Raw genomic sequence first — 18,738 nt, forward strand, 5'->3', positions numbered from 1 at the left:
ACAGAGAGAGAAGTGTTTGAAGAGTGTAGGAGTGGCAGCCCGAGGGTGAAAGAGACGCACAAGTGGATCCTAAAGTCCTTCCCGGAGAGGGACTGCCCGGAGGGAAGGGACAGAGTGCACGGAGTCAGAGCGGGCGGCTGCCACCGTCGCCGCCACTCTGGGAGACCGCTGGACCTGGTCAGACTGACCGGACGTGATGGGCCCGCGGCCCGAGCCTCGCTGACGGCCGGCGGTGGGAGGAAGGACTCGGAGCTGCCTGCAGGGTTGGGGTGATGCAGAGGTAGGTGGAGGTCCGGTAGGTCGCTCTGCCGCCAGGGTCCCCGCGCGTCCCCTCCCAGCGCGCGCGTCCCGCTCGCAGCGTTCCCCCCACGGCTGCTTTCAAATCCTAACTTCCCTGGGGTGGAGTTGGAGGAGGGACGCAGAGGGGGAGGGAATGGCCCGGCGCGGCGGCGTGCTGGACTCTAAAAACAGTTGATCTCGCTGTCCCATTTGCTTTTCCCGCCAGAGGCAGGCAGTTTCCTGCACCCAGCACCTAAGTAGCCGGGGTCGGTGCACCCCGCGGGGACGGCGCGGGCTCCGAGCGTGGCCCATGTCCGGCGCGGGTGAAGCCCTCCCTCCAGGGCCCGTGGGGCAGCAGTGCCCAGCCGAGGCGGGCGGTGGCCGGCTGGGCTCCCCAGCCCACGGTGAGTAACGAGTGCTCGCTAGTAGCGAGTTTCTGGGACGTGCTTGCACACTTACGGATGGGGCGGTGTTGGGGGTAGGGGGCTGCGAAGACCGGCTCCAACTTCGTAGTTGTGAACTTTCGCACATTTCATGTTACTTGAACAAGTCTGCCCTAGGATCCCTGCCCCTGATCAACAACCGGATAGGAGGGCGGGGTCCCTGGTCCCTCCGCTCCCTCTTCCTTGCAAGAAACAGAATGACTTCTACCTTCTGCCTAAGCACTTCTTGGCTTGACACTCGGGAGGAGTGTGAGGTCTCCACTTGTCTAGTTCTCTTAAGTTCTTGTGTTCTTTTCTCATTCAGGGCTGTCTGCTCTCTAAGCAAGCATGGGCTCTCCTCATCTTTCTGGTTCTTTTGGGGTACTCTGACTCCCAGGTTAAGCATCCAGGTTTCTGAGACCAGTTTCTTTTGGAATGGCTCCCGCATGTGTTTTCAATAACTTTTGTTTTGGAATAAACATGCGCCAAGAATGAATTAACTCTTTTGAGTTCTTCCAAAAGGAAAACAACATTTTTTAAATTTATTTTTATTTTTATTCTTTTGGTTCTGGGAAGCTTCCATAACCACATTTTAAAATTCTTTAAAGGTAATAGACTTCAGGTGCTCTTTGGTGGCAGAACCAGACTGTTCCATTTCTCTTACCCTTTCCAGTAAGGACATTTCAAATGGGGTTCTGACTGATATACACCGGATAACTTTCCAGGTCTCCAGAACTCTCGATTTTAAGCATGTCCAAAATCTTGTCTCCCAGTACCCCAATATATATTGCCAGAAGTTTCTTTCTTTTTTTAATGCAGAAAAAAAAAAAAAAAAGGAAAAGAAGTTGCTGTTCTAGCCAGAGTAGATAAAGGCAGAAAACATCCAGGCTTAAATTGAAATGTTATGTTTATCATTTTGTTTTAGGAGAGTGACTCATTTCTTTTTCCTAAACAGAGAGAATTCAAGTGATTAGCTGTAGAAAGGCACAGAACTAGACCGGTAAACCCATGTTTTCTCAGAAGCAGCCCGTCTTACACACACTGTATTGTCAACACTGTCATTTCCCTCTCATTAGCCATGCCTGCCACAGCCATGGCCACTCGTTGATAGGCGCTCTACACTCCCACGTGAGCCATTAATCACTGCTGCTAAACAATGCTTACGCCAAAAACCAACAGCAAACACTCCAGGTAAAACGATTTGATTGTGAGGTAGTCAATATGCACAAAATTCAATGTTAACGCTATGGATGGTGCAATTCTCCAGGGAGAACTTGCCATGACACCTAGTATACCTGTGCAGTACAAAGCCACTTGGTGTCACGTGATCTGAGTACAAGAAGCAGGACATCCAAAAGGGCCTGAGGTTAAATGCTAACTGTATACACTATGTGTATCTCTATGGAAAAAAAAAATCAATGTCTTCCTCAAATAGTCCTACCTTCTTACCCTGCCACTGGTTATTCCTTGTCCTTTCTGAAAAACAAAACTAGTGTCTGAGCATCGTAGGACATTAGTGTTCAGTGAATCAAAGTTTAGTTTTAAAATTCTGCACACTAAATATAGTAAAGAAAATATAATTCTTTAGGGGTATTTGCAGAAGATGTTTTGTGAAAGGAAAAAGAGAATATGAGACATGTCTTCTGCAGAGTTAAATATACTTATTATATGTTCACGGTGGTCACATGTGTAATACCATTATACATATGTGTAATACCACAGTATGTTACCGTGGACCATTCACTATGTTAACCCAAGGTACAATTCTTAAAAATTGGAAGCAACTTTAGGTATTTTCTTTTTTTAAAAAAATCTTGTTTGAACCCCCTAATCAAATCTTGGAATCAGTTCTACAACCGTTAAGGTGTGTGGGGCAATGTCAATGTCACAGAGTAGCCCACTGGGTTGTTCAGCACTGAGGTGGAAAGGTTTTCTTTACTGAGAGGACAGCCTGGAAACGTGTACCTTTCTGCTGTGCTTCTGTGATCTTTTCTATTGCTTTGAAAGCATTATAGATAGTAGGACTCTTTCTGGTGTGTTCTGACAGGTGTCACAGAGTATGGTGCTGACATTGGCAGGCAGGGTATTGGTGGGATTCAGGGTTCAGGAGAGGAAGCGGGCCAGGAGATAACACTACTAAGTTCTAGATAAGTTCTGTTGTGTCGATCTATATCTTCGGGTGTCCAAAGGGCTTCGGGAAATCTACATGGGTCTGTGTTTCATCATTTTATAGTAAGTAATTGAGTGGTTTTTTTTTTTTTCCTCTGTGGCAGAGAACCAACCACACCTGGAGGTTGGATATGACCTCTGGGGCTCTGATTTGTTGTTTCTGTTTTTGCAAACAGAAAGCAAATGCGGTTTAAAATGATTTTCCTGTTTATAACCAACTTTTGAAATATTGAGTTCCGTTCTCATGCAAAATTCCTGTGGCAATGCCTTGTTAGGTGAATGGCCATCTGGGCCACGATTGTTCTCGTGGTAAGAAAATGGGTTTGTAGATATGACTCCTCTCCTTGCCATTTCCTTTGCTTTTGGATGAAGCATTTGAATGCTCTTTCTGCTATCACGCAGTACTGTCACTGAAAAGGCCTTTGAATTAACTGCTACGCTCGTCAGTTTGTGATTTATACGTAGCAGAATCTTTAGAAATAATTTATTCCATTTGGTTATTTTTTATAGGAGGGGAAGGACCCCCCAATGAATTTAAGGGGTTTGCTCAATACGGCGATTGCCCCACAAACAAGAAAGCAGGTGCAGCACAAATTGTAAGATGTACGCCATAGTGATCAATGTGGCTGCAGGAGTGAGTCAGTACAACCTTGTCACATGGGGAGATGCACTGAAGTTAATAGGCTTTGGATAGCATAAAGCACTGGAGCCTGTTTCCGCCCCAGCCCCAGCCCCCACCCCGGTGCACTTGCCAAGATGTAGACTGTTGGGCTCAGTGCTGGTGTATACTTTAATGTGATAATGTGTGATTTAATGTACTCTTGTCTCTGGGGAGAGTCCTCTGAGACTATTAGGCGGACTTTTCATAGCAGGATGCAAAATGCCAGTGAAGTTAATTAAAAATAATCTAAAATAGAAGCGAGGGAGAGGCTCTTCAAGTTGAAACTGCTTAAGAGGAGCTCCGACTTAGAAGCTTAGCTGAGTTGTCAGGAGTTTATAGAGCTAATCAGATTTCCTTTTGGGGAAGCCTGTTTGTTTCAATTTATATAATGCAAGCTTTACGTATCTGAATTTCTCTACTCCTATCATGCTGTTTTTATCTCTTTTAAAGATGGCGTTTCCCAAAATTTACTGTCTTTGGACAGCTTCTGTAATTGGTTCTCAACTAGGGATGATTTTGGGCCCAGGAAGATTTTTTACTACATCTGGAGGCATGTTAGGTGGTCCCAAGATGGCAGGGTATGTTGGCATCATTTGGTGAGCAGAGGCAGGGGTAACTGCTCAGCATCCTCCAGGGCACACTGTAGCACAGTCCCAAAATAACTGGTCTGGCCCAAAGTCAGTACCACTTAGACAGAAAAACCTTCTGCCTGTATTTCTTGGGCACCAACAGGAATTTATCTTTACTCAGGTGCATAATAAGATTCTCTAGGTAGAAAATCAGAGAATTTGCATCTGTACAAGTTCCTGCTGCTCCTTGATTCTGTTTGAGGTGTATTAATTTAGAGCCTTTATCCACAAAAATACCCATTTTATTGATGTTTAAGTAGAGAATACTCCTTTCTTTTTGTGCTGGGAGGGGTAGAAGGGAGTGAGAGTGCAATAGAGTATCTTCAAAAAGCTATAAAAGCAAGTCTAAATTTAAATGTCATTAGTCCATGAAAACTCTCTACTGATGTCCCCCCCCAAATTTTGGTTTTATATTTCGGTTCAATCTCAGAGTACTTCTGAGCTTCGAAATTATATAGTCTAAAATGAAGTATGTCTTAAACAGCATACAAGAGATAGAAGAGGAAAATGAAGGCATACCACAGTGAAGAGGGTTTGAACGTTGCCTTTGCCACCTCAGTAGAGATTCTTGTCCTGCATCCCTTTATAAGCTTCTTGAAGATAACTACTCTGTAGCATGACACAGGGACAGCTCTCTCCTCTCACATGAGTCCTGGTCATTTGTATGTTGGACTCTTGGAGACTGGATTATAGTTTTCCCTAGAAATATTAATAAATTATATTTAGTTCCTTAAATAAATCTCAAAATTGTTGCAAATACATTTTATTGAAACTTTCATATTTTCAATGATAAATCCCAGACAACTATTACAACTCTGGCAGCCACAGACAAGTAACAAAGAATAAAAGTGAATTCAGTAGAAGGTGTCTTAAAACAATTCTCACATATTTATGCCTGAGGAATGACAGAGTTGGGAAAATAGATGGAGTCGTTAGGATTTAAAGGGGATGTGGGGACATTTTTAGGCACATTGAAAGCCAAAGTCCTATAATGTTCATGCTATAAGATTAGCTCCATTAGGGCAAGGCTTGTCAGGACTGTATTGTTTCTTCCTTTGCTAAGAGTTAAATGAGTCAAGGAATGCAAACTGGAAGATTTTAGTTACAAAGGGACAGAAGGCAAGGGAAGGAAAGCAGGAAGGAAAGCAGGAAGGAGTAAGTTAAAACTCATCTGTCCTATGCATTGATTTGAGTATTTGGAGGGTTTAAGTTGCCTGAATTGAATGGTAAGAAAAATCTGTTTTGTGGTTTAGTCTGGTATGACCTGGACAGACTAGCATGTTAAATACATTTACATACATGTATATGTATACAGACAGACAGACAGACAGACAGACACACACACACACACACACACACACAATTATGTACCATAATAAAGGCACAAAGAAAGTTCAATGACAGAAATCAGAAGACACCAATCTTGTCTAGTTGGGGATTTGGCAAAGTCTTCAGGAAGATTTAATGTGACATAGACTAGGAAGCATGGTGTTAGGACTCCTTGCTGAGACCGTAGAAAACATGACTCACTCAGGAGGTTAGATTACAGAAGGTTGGGTACTCCAGACAGATAATTGAGTGGGCTTCATGAAAGAGCAGAAAATGACAGTGGAAACAATAAAGACTGGGTAAAGTCTGGGTCAGAAGGCTCTGTTCTGTTGAGGAACATGTACATTCTTTTATTGTTGGCATTAGTGAGCCTTTGAAGGTTCTTTAGAAGGGGAAAGTAGAAGACATAATTTGTGTTTAGAAAGAGAAGCCTGAAGACAGGTCAAAGGATGATTTTGGAGTAGGACAAGGAGCAGAATTGGAAATTGTCTTAGAGGGTTCCTGCAGTAGTGTGGAAAAGGGTAGAAGATCCAGGACAGCATCATTGTAGGGGACACTGAGGGAATAAATTTAAGAACAGCAGTCCAGATAGGATAACCTTTGCTTTTCTTTGAGGGCCCCTTAATATTTACTAATCTTTGATTCTTTTGAGATCAAGTGTATTTTCACACATGCTGATTAATTAAATGGGCATTATTACATAAAATATATAATATGGAAGCTATTTCAAGGTAGTAATTTAAGGCCACCTATAGATTTACCCTGCCACTAGCATGGTAACATGTAGGAGCCTTGAAGTCTTGTTTTGAAAATGTTGTGTTCAGGAAGCTTCACATTAGTCATAGTCAACAATAAATAGCCAAGACTTTGTAACTAGGCTTTGTAACTGGTGGAGGTGACTGTCACTGTCAGGGAGGTAGAGCCAGGGAGGGGATGAAATCTTGAGGGAAAGGCTGTACCTTGAGTAGAAGTAATAAAATAATATAGAAGAGGAATATATAATAGTTCTCCAGAAGTATTGAATATTCAGTGATATTTAATGGTTCCAGGAGGCAAGAATTGTCATTTGTAAAGATCAAAGGATGTGCATAGAAAGCTTCTCCCAGAATAGTTTGTTGAGAATTCTCACTGTATTGGGAAGAAAGCTCAGGACAGGGGCATCAAAATATAACATGGGTCAGTTTGGGTGTCTGTGTGGGGCCAAGCCCTTGTACACAAAGAGTCAATTTCTAGAAAGGGTTTAGAGAGTTGGGATAGTTTTCCCCTTGAAATGGTGTGGGAGAAAAGGATTAAACTATAATCTGGAGAAAATTAGATAAAAAGGGACTATTGAAGGCTCAGATCTTCCCCCTAAAGTAGATGCTGGTATTTGTAAAGAGCAAAGGAGGTTAGGATGAGTCAAGACATTTGAGATTTGTGGGAAATGGTGAAAGAGGAACATATTCAAGGGGGAATCAAACTGATGCAAACTGATGCTACTCAGAGAGGCTGAGGGCTTAGCTAAGAATGAGTGGCATGAATTCTGCTGGACAGGGATCAGCATGGCTGACTGCCTTTCTCAGAAGGGATCATGTGGGAGCTTGGGAATAGAAGCAGAGAGAATGGATTGCGGTATTGGCATAGGATTGGGAATTGGCAGGCTCTCAGAAGCAATGGAGAAAGAGGGACAAAGGACAAATATTGCACAGATGTGGTGTGAGTGCCTTTGTCACTCTTTCACTCATTGGTCATCACTTCAGGTTGGTAGAGGGGGGCAGGAGGAGGAGGAGGAGAAGGAAGATAGTGAAGGAAAGCTTCTCAGCTAGCAAACACTGGCACAGGCAGTTGAAGACTCCAGCAGAGGGCTGCTTTGTTTGGTTGGTCAGCCTTCAAGGACTTGATATATATGATCCAGTGACCTTTACAGAGCTGTGAGGGAAGCTGTGGAATTTTGGGGCGTGTTAGGACTTTTCCTGTTTCTTTCAACCTTATTTCCTGGATCTGGTTGAGATGATTTCATGGAAAGACAGCCAAATAACAGTGCATTTTACCAGTATTATATTTTTATAGTAATAAAAGGGTGGGGGAAAATAAGGAAACATAAATTGACATAGTCTACAGTTATGCCATTTGAAAGTGGAAAATTGTTTAGAACAACAAACAACTGGGGAAAAATTCCATCTAATGGCATGAGATAATGTAGATATTCTCTCGGGTGAAGCCGAGGCTAAAGCCAGTGATTTCTGTTTCTATCTCTAGGTGTTTGTGTTCTGCTTTTGTTAAAAGATAGCTGTGTACATTGCCTCATTCTAGACTTTGGGATTACTTTAATGTTGGTGATTCCCTGGAGGCAGACTGAAGAGATTGTAGCCCTTCTATTTCAGGGAGAGGTTGTATATATGAACCAGTATTTTAGATCTGTCTCCCTCCTTTTTTCCTTCTTTCCTCCCTCTCCCTTCCTGCTCTGTACCTCGTGTGAGTAACAGTAGCTTTTCCAGAAAGGATTTCAAAGTCCACCTCTTTTTTTCACCTTAGCATACATAGCCAGGAGGAGTAAACCTCTTTACTCTTAAACTACTGAAGTAGGAGTTCTAGTTTATAATTCTAATTCTGACCACTCAAAACTCCGGTAAGCAGGAACTTAACTATTTTAACCCGAAAATGTTAATTTTGCTTGTGGTTTCTACTTGCAGCCTACTTCTGTTTTCAGATTCACGCCCACATGATTCGTATGAAGATGATTCACATACATGTGCCTTTTGGCTCAGTCTTTTTGTAGTCTCCGGAATGAAGCTGGAAATGAGTTTCATGCTAGCACTACATTTTAGTATTGACATTTGAAAGGGGAAACCCTGTTCCCAAGTGTTCGGTGTACCTGCTATATACATGGTCGCTTGAAGATTAAGAATGCTTATGTGCATAGCTCTACCCATAAGGCATTTAGCCATATGCAAATTGGTGAGGCAGAGTGTGAGGTCTGCTAAAGGGAATTGCCATCTTCGTTTACATAGCACTGGAGATTACAACAAGAATATGTGACAGATTAGGTGAAGCCTGTTGTCACTCGGGTGGTTGGGGTCTAATTCTGGAGCTTCTCAGATTGTGTAGCGACTGAGAGAGACTCTCAGGATGATGATGAGAGCTTGGTTTTGTTGGGCTTGTGTTGCTGATGACACCAGTTGAAGAATGTCTGACACGGATTTTAGGCTTCATTTCTTTACCCGTTTAGTTTGGTTTGAATTTGTGTAGAGCTCACAGTCAAAATGAGGTTAACTTGTGGTAGAGCAGGTTTCAAACTCTGAAGGCAGGTGGCAGAGTGATCAGGAGTTACCTCTGCCTTTTCTACCCAAACCATAGTTTTCCTCTTTCCTTTCACGATGGAGCGGCTTCTGACCGTTAGAGCCTTTACACATATAAACCTTCTGTCTTGTTTTACCCAAGTTACAATCAGAATCCTTAGTTATTTTTTCCTGAAAGGTTTCATATCACTTCTTAGTAATAAGCAAAATAAATGATCAGGCAGGAGAAACCAGTATAGGAGCTGACAGCATTAGGTATGATGTTAGATAATTCTCCAGTCTTGGCCAAAGTGCAATGGGGAAAGCAGGTCTTTTCATTTGTTTGTTTAGCAAACAAGTGTTTAACATAATTTTCACACAAAACATATGGAAACAAATAGTCTAATCTGGGAACAGAAAGTACAGTTTCTGTGTAATTCTTGATCTACGGAGCACTGTGCTGAGGTTTTCTGAGGAAAGTACTTCTCCTTGGAAAGTAAAGAGACAGAAGGCGACCTGGCAGCGCATGGAGATTTGTAAGCAGGTAGGCAGGAATGGTAACCGATTAATGTTTAAGACACAAGGAAAACTGGAAAATAAAAGTTGCTGGTGATTCTGTTCTTACCATTGCCCCAGATTCAAACTTCAGTGGGGAAATAGGCAGGAAGAGTTGAAGACGAGGGATTTGGGAAGTCACTGCCTTTCCGTTGCTAAGGATGGTAGGCCTATCAGAATATCTAAGATAAGGGACCTGTACAATGTCAGCCTGTAGCTGCTGAATGGGTGAAAGGTAAAGAGATGATGGAGATTGCAGACTTACATAAAAGCCTACTGACCCATTGACTTCCATCATCAAATGTGGCATCCCAGAGGTAGGGCTGAGAGTGTCCCAAAGGTGAGTTAGGGAATTATTCGAGAGGCTTGGGGTTTAGGTGTTTCTGATAACAAGCAGAGGCTCTACCTCTTGACTTTAAATCGAATCTCTATCAATCATTTGGTAGTGTAAGAAATCAATATCAATATAGTTTTAATTCATACACCACCTTTTTATTTGTGTCCTTCCCACCACTTGTAATGGCCTGCTCTGTCTTCTCTTACTTATTTACTTCAAAGTCAGAATCTTGAGCTTTGAAACGCTGTTACAGATTAAAGAACCCCTTTGGCTCATTGTTGAGCTCCAGAGCCCTTCATTCTTGTAAAAGTGCCAAATAAGGGTTCAGTGCTTGGCTAGAGAGCCAGAAAAGGAATTTGGTCCTGATCAAATCTCTCAGAGCTAACAGAAAAGTGTTTAAAACTGAGACCACGAAAAGAGGGATTCTAAAGTACATTATACGCATGAACAAAACGTCACAACTAATCGCACTGTGTAGTATAATCACCATGCACTAATAATTTTAAAAGGAGGAATAAAGAAAAGAAAGGTGAGCTTGACAAGATTAAAGATTAGCGTATCATTGTGTTGACACAGGGGAAGATGGCAGAGTTTTAGTTCATCCTACATGGTCTTCATAGAGTGATAAATAAGGGAGCTACTGTGGACACCGTACCTGGATTTCAGCATCTAGTTACACAGAATGTTTTCCCAATATTCTGTCTTTTAGGTAAGGTTAAGTAAGACCACTGTGTCTATAAGGACAACTAGACTGCAAATCCAGAGAATGAATTGAGGTAGTTATCATAGGGGAGAGAGAACATGGAACATTTTAAAAAATACAGTGGTCACATAAGGCAAGGGTAAAATGTATATACACTTGTTTGCTTGTCAACTTTGTGAACAGCAAACTAAAGCAAATCAATCATAATGAAGCAGGAGAGGAAGTTCACTAGGCATGGAGGAGGTCTTTGGATAAAAGTGATTTGCGGCTGTATTTCTGCTTTAGCCAGTTCCTTTCTCCTGAAGGATCAGTGTCTGTGCCTTTTGTCAGTTCTTGGGGGATGGTAGGTATTGGAAGTTGTAGTCTGGGTTGGTGTCATGAGTAATTCTGGAGACTTCTAAGACAAGACTGCTACATTCCATGAACCTCTGAATGTTTGGCTATAATGTGAGTGTTCCCAGTTGAGAAAACATTGCTAAGCTTGAGTGAGAATTCCATGCCTCAGGTCCGAAGACTTAAAAGAACGTTCACCAGATTAGGAGCCTAAAGGTACTAGAGATTAAAATGTTAGAGGTAATACGTTCTCTTTCCATTACCAAATTTCTCTTTCTACTCCTCCTCCCTTGTTAAACATAGACAGAGTAGTATCCTTCTTTCCCTTTTGGACGTACTGAGACACATTTTAAACCACCAATGCATTCTATTTCTTTGTTTAATGTTCATATACAATCACATTTTTTCCATTTTGCATATGCATATTTTCCTTTGGTCACTTCAATACATAAGCTGGGTCACTTAAAGTTCTTTGTTTACCTTTTGTTTTGTTTCATCTTTTTTTTTTTCCATTTCGAATCCAACCAGACCTTAGACTTCTGAATTCCTTTCGAAGGAACGCATTTCAAATCTTGATGGAATGTTTCACCCGTTTTCAAAATACAGATAAAGATGAAATAACTGAATTGGCTTAAGCATTCAGTTCAATCCATAAACACTCATAGTTTATCTGTGATTACCTGTTTGTTTGTTTTTTTTTCCTGTTTATAAAATCCTGGAAGTTTCTCTACGTGCCTGTGTGTTAATGTGATACGGTGCTTATTTAAATGATCATACAGCTTTTGGGATAAGGAGATTGTAATGCACTGGGAGGAATGGACAGAGAAGGTCGGATTTGCATTGCTCTGTAAAGGTCGTTAGGATTCAGGGTTGTTATTGTTTTGTTTTGTTTCCCTTTGGATCAGTGAAGAAGTGAAATTCCAGGCCCCAGGTCTTCCTGAGAACTGTCTTAACTTTGTTTTCTTGTTTTAAAGGTTATATTTGCAGAATTTCCACATTGTTCTGAGCCTCTGGGAAAAGATAGTCACAGAGTTTTTCTTAGGGATTTTTGCCTCAGATTTCTTAGGATGTTGTCAACTAGAATACAATGGTCTGGATATTGAATAGATAGCTAAAATGAGGTTGTAGGAGACAAGTTTTATAGAGAGCATAGGGATGGATAGAGGTTTGCAAAGGGTGATAATATAGATATTTTGGAAACTCTATCTGTTATAGATGACTGGGTACTTAATTGAAGTATATGAGGCATAACTTGTAAAAGACCCCTAAACTTAAGCACAGTGATCTGTATTTTCTTTTCTTTGAAAATATAAGTTCATTGAACAGTGGCTAAAGTTTAGGAGGGCTTGTAAAGATAGTTTCGAAGCTCTACCATTGTTTATACATCCTCTAAGTAAGCAAATACCACATAGCTAACAAGAGGAAAACATATTTGGTGTTTGCTTTGTGAGTTGAACCTTGTCTACTTCAGGAGAACATTTGAGAGGACATGGTAATAGTACGTTAAAAAAAGGGAAAACATATTGAAACAGAATACTAGAAAAGGCTGAGGAACGCCCAGACTCTGTGGCCACAGACTGCTAAGTCAGATGCAGGCATTCAAATTTGTTCATGGATTTGACTTGAGAGTATTCTCCTTCTCTTGGAACTGCCTTGTTCACAATGGAAAACAGAAACAAAAATCCAAAAAACAAAACCCCACAACTTCTCATAGGATAGTACTTTTCCTTAGTCAATCTACAGACATGTAGCTTGTGTGGTATTTCAGGAAGGGATTACAAAGTGGTTATTAAGCTCAACAGCTTCCCCATGATATTTTTATAGCAGGACTTTGAAAGATGGTTATGTAAAAGAACAGTAATAGTCACTGAGAATGATCAATTACTGTAAGAAGACACTGCTTTCTAGGTATGAACTCATGTCCATTTACTATGATATGACCTATGTCCTCTGTACATTATTGTTCTCATTTTTATAGATGGCACTTTAAAGATAGGAAGAATCTTAACAAAGAATAATTTTTATATGATTCGCATAATTAGTAGTGGTCCCATTGATGTGACAAACTGTGCTCCTAAGTATTCTGTAGTGCAGAGTACAAATTGGGGATATTATGTCTGTCCTAGAGATCTTAAAGGTAATCTTTGTTTATTGACAGGGAAGGATGCACACATCTAGGATTTAAAATGACAGCAGCGTTAGCTTTACTACTTAGAAGGCTGTGAATTTTCAGAATTTTATAGTGTCTCAAAGTTTAATCAAACATCCTTGTCCAATAACGTTGCTCACTATGCTAACAGTTCTAGCTCACTGTGAAGCAACAGTCTGTATTGTTTTGTTACAATGCTTTGTCAGAAACATTCAGTAATTAGGGCTGGAGAGATGGGTCAGTGGGTAAAGTGTTTGCTGTACAAACATGAGGGCCTGAGTTCAGATGCTCAGCAGGTCCATTAAAGCTAGGCACGCGAACAAACTTTTCCCAGCACTTTCAGGGATCGACACAGGAGAATCCTTGGCATCCACCGCATCCAAAATGGAAAACTTCAGGCTCGGTGAGAGAACCTGTGTCAAACAAACAAACAACAAACAGTGGAGGAATAATGTAGAAAACGTGTCAGCTTTTCATCTTCACATACACAAACATGGGTGAGCACACACACACACACACAGACATTCAAGTACACACGTGCATATAACAAACACACACATACACACAACCATCAACTATTAAAATGATATATTTGTTTATGTATAAACTGGTGGGGCCATTCCTGTTAATAGTCTGAGTAATTGCCTAATAGAAGGATTGAGTTCACTAGCTTTTGTCTACAAGAGAGAGGACTATAGATATAGACTACCTGATGACCCATGCATGGTCAAAACAAAGAGCACCTAACTGACGTGCCAAACTAAGAGCAGGCCATGTTCCTGTGCGGTGTCATTCCATTCAGTTTGAGAGAAGGGCTGTCTGAGCAATGAGTTTTCTCTGCTGAAATCAGCTGGGCCACAAGATTCTCCCCACCATCCCCACCACTATCATCCTGTTTTCACTTCGACATCTGACTCTGAGACACCATGTTCTCTCATCTATAAAACTGTACTGATGTCTTCTTCCTATTTTTATCACTGACCCTTGTGAAGATCAACTAAATATTACATATTAAAGTCTTTTGGAAATTTCCACGACAGTGCTCTAATTGTGAAAATTTATTAACTTTTCCTCTCAACAAAGTAAATCATTTGTATCTTTCTCTTTAAAAAAAAAATTACCAAACAACTACATACCAAATAAATGTGGTTATATGGCATACATGAATTTTATGTAAGTTATTCAATTTGTTTAATGTTTTTAGATTTTTCTTGCTTGTTATTAACTTTTCTTTCTTATTCTGAATCAATTATTTGATTTCCCCAAGTATCTGAGATAAGTAAGTAACATTATCAAGGTTTGAAATTTGGATAATGCCAGCTAGGTAAAATAGTATAGAATTTTCACTGAGATAGAAATTGTATGTACTTGAAATCTATTCTCCTTCAGCAGAAACAACCAAGATTATTGGTGAAGATTTCCTCTCACTATTCATGCTGAACCTGGATAGTGTTAGTCATTTTGGAAGAGGAAATATTGTATTTATATTGATCATTTAGAACTTTTATTTTTTTCTACCCCTTTGACTTTTCTTTAACATAATCCATGCCTATTACTCTCTCTAAGAATGAACTCAAGTCCTATGCCTACAGAGTTTTTTCTATGATTTCTCCGGTTCTGAACATCCTATTGTGTCTATGGGAACTTGGATTCTATTGTTTACCCTTGTGCAGAGTCACTTACAGTGTCTGAGGGTGAGATGGCCTTGGCAGCCTAACATCTCTGTTTTTCCATGTAGAGGAGGAGGAAGAGCCTAGGGCCTTGCCCTGCTCACACAGCTGTGAGCCTTGGAGCCAGAAGGCTGACCCTGGACCGCTTCCACTGCCTTCTGTTTTGTTGGGGCTTGATTGTTTCATATGAGTGTGTTTGGTCTCCCTGGCTGAGAGATTTGTTTGTAAGACATGGTCTCCTTGCTTATCTACAAATTGTTTTCCACTTCTTTGTGTAGAGGAGGCACACCGGAAAGCTTGGCACACCCACAAGTATACCCCAATGACCCTGTGGTAATTTTCAATTTTTCATATCTATAATATATTTATTTTACCCCAATATTGGTAGAACAGGTTAGTCTTATAAATTGTTCCAATTTTGTACTTTCATAGTTGTTCTGATAATAAACTACAATTACATATAGATGTGTTCATTAGATGATTAGGTAAACTTTCATTTTCTGATTCCTTGGAATTCTGTGTTTAGGAGGTGAATAGTAAGATATGGATCTTACTACCTATCCAGCTTGGCCACGTTTCTTTACTGACATCACTCGCTCTTCCATTCACCAAAGCCAACTGCACTAGATCCTCTAAGGTTAGGGTCTGTGCATCTGAATGTGGCTAGAGTTCTCTGCATGGTTCTGCCTTATTGGCAAAACCAAGAAGCATGGCTGAGAATAATCCACCACACAGAGGAAAGAACCAGAATAGTTTGGTCCATAGTGATATCTTATGTTAGGGGAATCACTTGGTATTGGGGGGTCTCCATCCTAGGCCTAGGTGTAACTGATTTGCAACTACAAATTTTCATATATCCAGAATGCAGTGGATTGAATCCTTGGCTTTCCAATGCACATGTGACATTGCAGGCCTATGTTGATAACGATCATCTGTTATTAAACATGGTACCGTGCCTCCATTGATAATCATCATAAATATCTAATTTCTAACCCCTCTGAAGAAGGACGCCACTATTTGAAACTTTTGCCCAGGTTGATTTTGTTTAGTTGTTGTCCTTCAAGGTTGTTCATCAGTGAAATCCCTCTTTCTCCCGTCCTTCCATTTCCTCATTGATGTGTGTAAGTACCCACTATCTATGGGGCTAATATCTCATATTCCTTTAAGATGAGGAAATGTAAAACAACACAAATAAAATGGTGTCCAGGCATTAGCTTTTCCTAGTGCTGCCAAGTGGCCACAGAAGCTTAATTTATACTAGTAAAGAGTTAGCCTAAGACAATTTAAGTTTGTACTGGGAGCCTTTACTGAGCCTTGCCTTGGACTGGGTGCAGTAGATCATCACAGGACAAATTAGAGATCAGCTTTCAAGCCATTTAGTCTTCAAAAGAGGCAAAGTTGGACATCCTAGTGATTGTGATGTCATAGGAACCACACATAACTTATTTCCCTTTGAATATAATGAGACATGGAGCGGTAGTTTTTTTTCTTCTCCTCTTTTGACTTTAGGATACTAGTGATCATCTAATTCTAGAGTTTGCAGATAAGAAAACTCATTTAAAAAAGCATAATAAACTGTCTCTTAATAAGAATTTGGGGTAGAAGGAACTCCATTTCCCCCCAGGAGTAGGTTACATCATCATAAATCCATGTGTATATGGAGTACGTGTCATTGCCATTTATTCTGTGAGGAGTTGAGAGGGTCTGTGCTTAGCACTCGAATATTGGGCATGATTCAAATATGCGTCAAGTGTGTCTAGAGGGTTTATTCATACCTATTTTCTTTGAGTCAGCAATGCTTCATAATGCCTCGGTTTCATGAATTAATTTTAATGGAATTAAACTTGAACAGCTCAAAATTATATAATTAATTTCATTCAGCTTCAATTAAAGTTACTAATTGAATCAAGCCTACTAGCATGACACCTGGCGGCAGTCAGCTTCCTAACCGTGTGAGCGTGTAGGGCTGCTGATAAGCCAGTTCGTGTGTACTCGCGAGGTCGCAGAAAGTCTTTTTTGCTGATAATCTCTGAAAGGCTTGAGTTGACTATAGCAGTAAAGAATTCTGGAATTGTTTAAGAAAGTTAAGATTTTAATTGAAACTAACACATCTCTTGAAGATTACATTCTTTCCTCTGATAATGCTGAATAAATGTTACATAAATCTAGAACATATTGGTTTAGTATGCTTTAATTTATATTTCACTGATGTTTGAATATGGTTTTGTAGTCTAAAAATGCCTGAAAAGTCCCTAAGTAGCAATCTTAGCGTCTGGATTTCATCCTGAGTTTACACTCAACTATTTCTCATGTGTTGAAATGTGCTTTGTGACAGAATTGTTAATTTGTTGTGAAATCTCAGTGATACATGAAAATTTTTTTTTGCGTGTGCAGAAATTTCTTCTCTCTTCTACTGGAAATGTTAAGAAGATTGACTAACAACTTCTGTCTGAGTTTCCTTCATTTCTTTGCCTCTATGGCTTGGTATCATGGAGTTTCTCTACTCCTCCCTAATGGTACAGACTCTATTCTCTCTGCAGAGAAGCTCAGTAATTAGACATGCTTTAGCAGTGGAATTTAGGGTGATGACTAGTATGTGTCTAGCATGGTGCCAGGGATTGACCTTACTGGGGCAGCAAGAGAGGGAAGAAAAGACAAAACTCATGGACACATATCCAGTCGAGATCAGGTGTATCGGGCTCTTTGATGGAGGAGCCATGGTGTGCTGGAAGCTCCTGTTTATGTTATACAGTCGAACATGAAGGCAGCATTTACAGTGTAGAGCTGACTCATGGAGGTGTTTACGGATGCTGTTGGATCAGAGAGGCAGATTTAGCTAATATCACTAGAAGTAGTCTCTACAGGATAGCTCTTTTTCAGGTTGTAAAGGAGGAGGGCATGGCATATATTTTCTGCATACACCATGAATATTCACTCTTGGATTAGAAGAAGGTTTTGCAGTCTATTTGAGTCTTACATGGTGTGAAATGTACCAATTCTCCATGGGCCTAAGGCTTTGGTCTTTGGCTTGGCTTACTCAAGACTTGACCCACTCCCTGCAGATTAGCTAGCCATACTTTGTTTCTGGTTTGCACAATCAGATACTCAGTTTTTAACTCATCTCCCAGACCACGAACTGCATGAAGACTAGGTAATGTGCTATATTTCAAGATAAGGACATCACCCAGTGAAATGAATAAATGTTTATACATACCATATGTCTTTAAAAACACAATGTATACGTTATTCTCCCATTCTTCATATAGTTTACCATCAAATCTTGATGAAAAGTTTCGTCATTTTAACCCCATCCATCCACTTATCTGTGCAAACTTTACTTCATTTCTCACATCTGCCGCGGTTTCTGATATGTCATTTTGTTAAACTCTCCTCGGTGTCTATTTGAACTTGGCTGACTTTCCACTTCAGTGAATGTATTAGTTCCTTTTCTATTGCTATGATAAAAGATGTCAACGAAACCATCTAAAGGGAGACAATGTTTACTGTGGAGAAATGCATGGCATGGAAGACATATCAGCAGGAAGAGAAGGCACTGTTGCAGGAGCAGGAAGTTGCCAGGTCTCATTTGCCACTTAGGGAGCCCAGAGTGAATGAAAGGTGGACCATGCTATGAAACTTCAAGGCTGCCCAAAGTGACCCATTTTCTTCCATCGAGGCTTGACCTCGTGACATTTCTACAACCTTTTCAAATAGCTCCATCATCCAGGTCTTCACATGTGTGATCGTATGTGGGTAGTCTCAGTCTCTTTCCCTGAGGAGTCTGTCTGTCCTTTCCTCTTCTTCCTCTCTCTCTCTCTCTCTCTCTCTCTCTCTCTCTCTCTCTCTCTCTCTCTCTCTCTCTCTCCAGTGAATATATGAAGGATATATAGGAAAAGTGGATCTCCTGAGGGTAAGCTCCTTGTCTTTTACATGAAGTAGAAATTATTCATCTTGGCCCCTCAGTCAATTAGGATTGAGGTTGTTTATTACTCTCCTTAATACATAGCCTTAGTCATTTCACAGAGCCTCCATGGCTTCTTTGATTTGTTCCCCCTTGCTTTTGAATTAAGTCCAGATTTCCTCTGTTGACATTCAGATATCCACATTCAATCTTCATCAGAACTTCACAGCCTCACCTCCTGTCCCTCTGAAAGAGCTTCCTAGCCTGGAGCTGGGACCTTTGCCCAAGTGTCTGCTTTTGGAGTTTTCCCATGCTGTTCTTCCGCCTTTCTCCCATGTGACTTT

The 18,738-nt window shown here is 40.7% G+C and overlaps 1 protein-coding gene across 8 annotated transcripts in view; it reads left to right on the forward strand.

Moving 5' to 3' along the window:
- Mdfic (MyoD family inhibitor domain containing) overlaps window positions 1–18,738 on the forward strand; it is a 79,621-nt gene continuing 60,883 nt past the window's right edge. For 7 of the 8 annotated variants that reach the window (XM_087657984.1, XM_087657986.1, XM_087657985.1 and 4 more), the window contains exons 1-2: window positions 1–280; window positions 506–683. In XM_087657984.1, coding sequence (XP_087514110.1) covers window positions 590–683 — 94 coding nt within the window. In that variant the 5' untranslated portion in view covers window positions 1–280; window positions 506–589. 8 annotated transcript variants of the gene reach the window in all.

Source organism: Rattus norvegicus, chromosome 4 (assembly GCF_021556685.1).
Source record: "Rattus norvegicus strain SHRSP/BbbUtx chromosome 4, alternate assembly SHRSP_T2T, whole genome shotgun sequence".
Taxonomy (NCBI): Eukaryota; Metazoa; Chordata; class Mammalia; order Rodentia; family Muridae; genus Rattus; species Rattus norvegicus.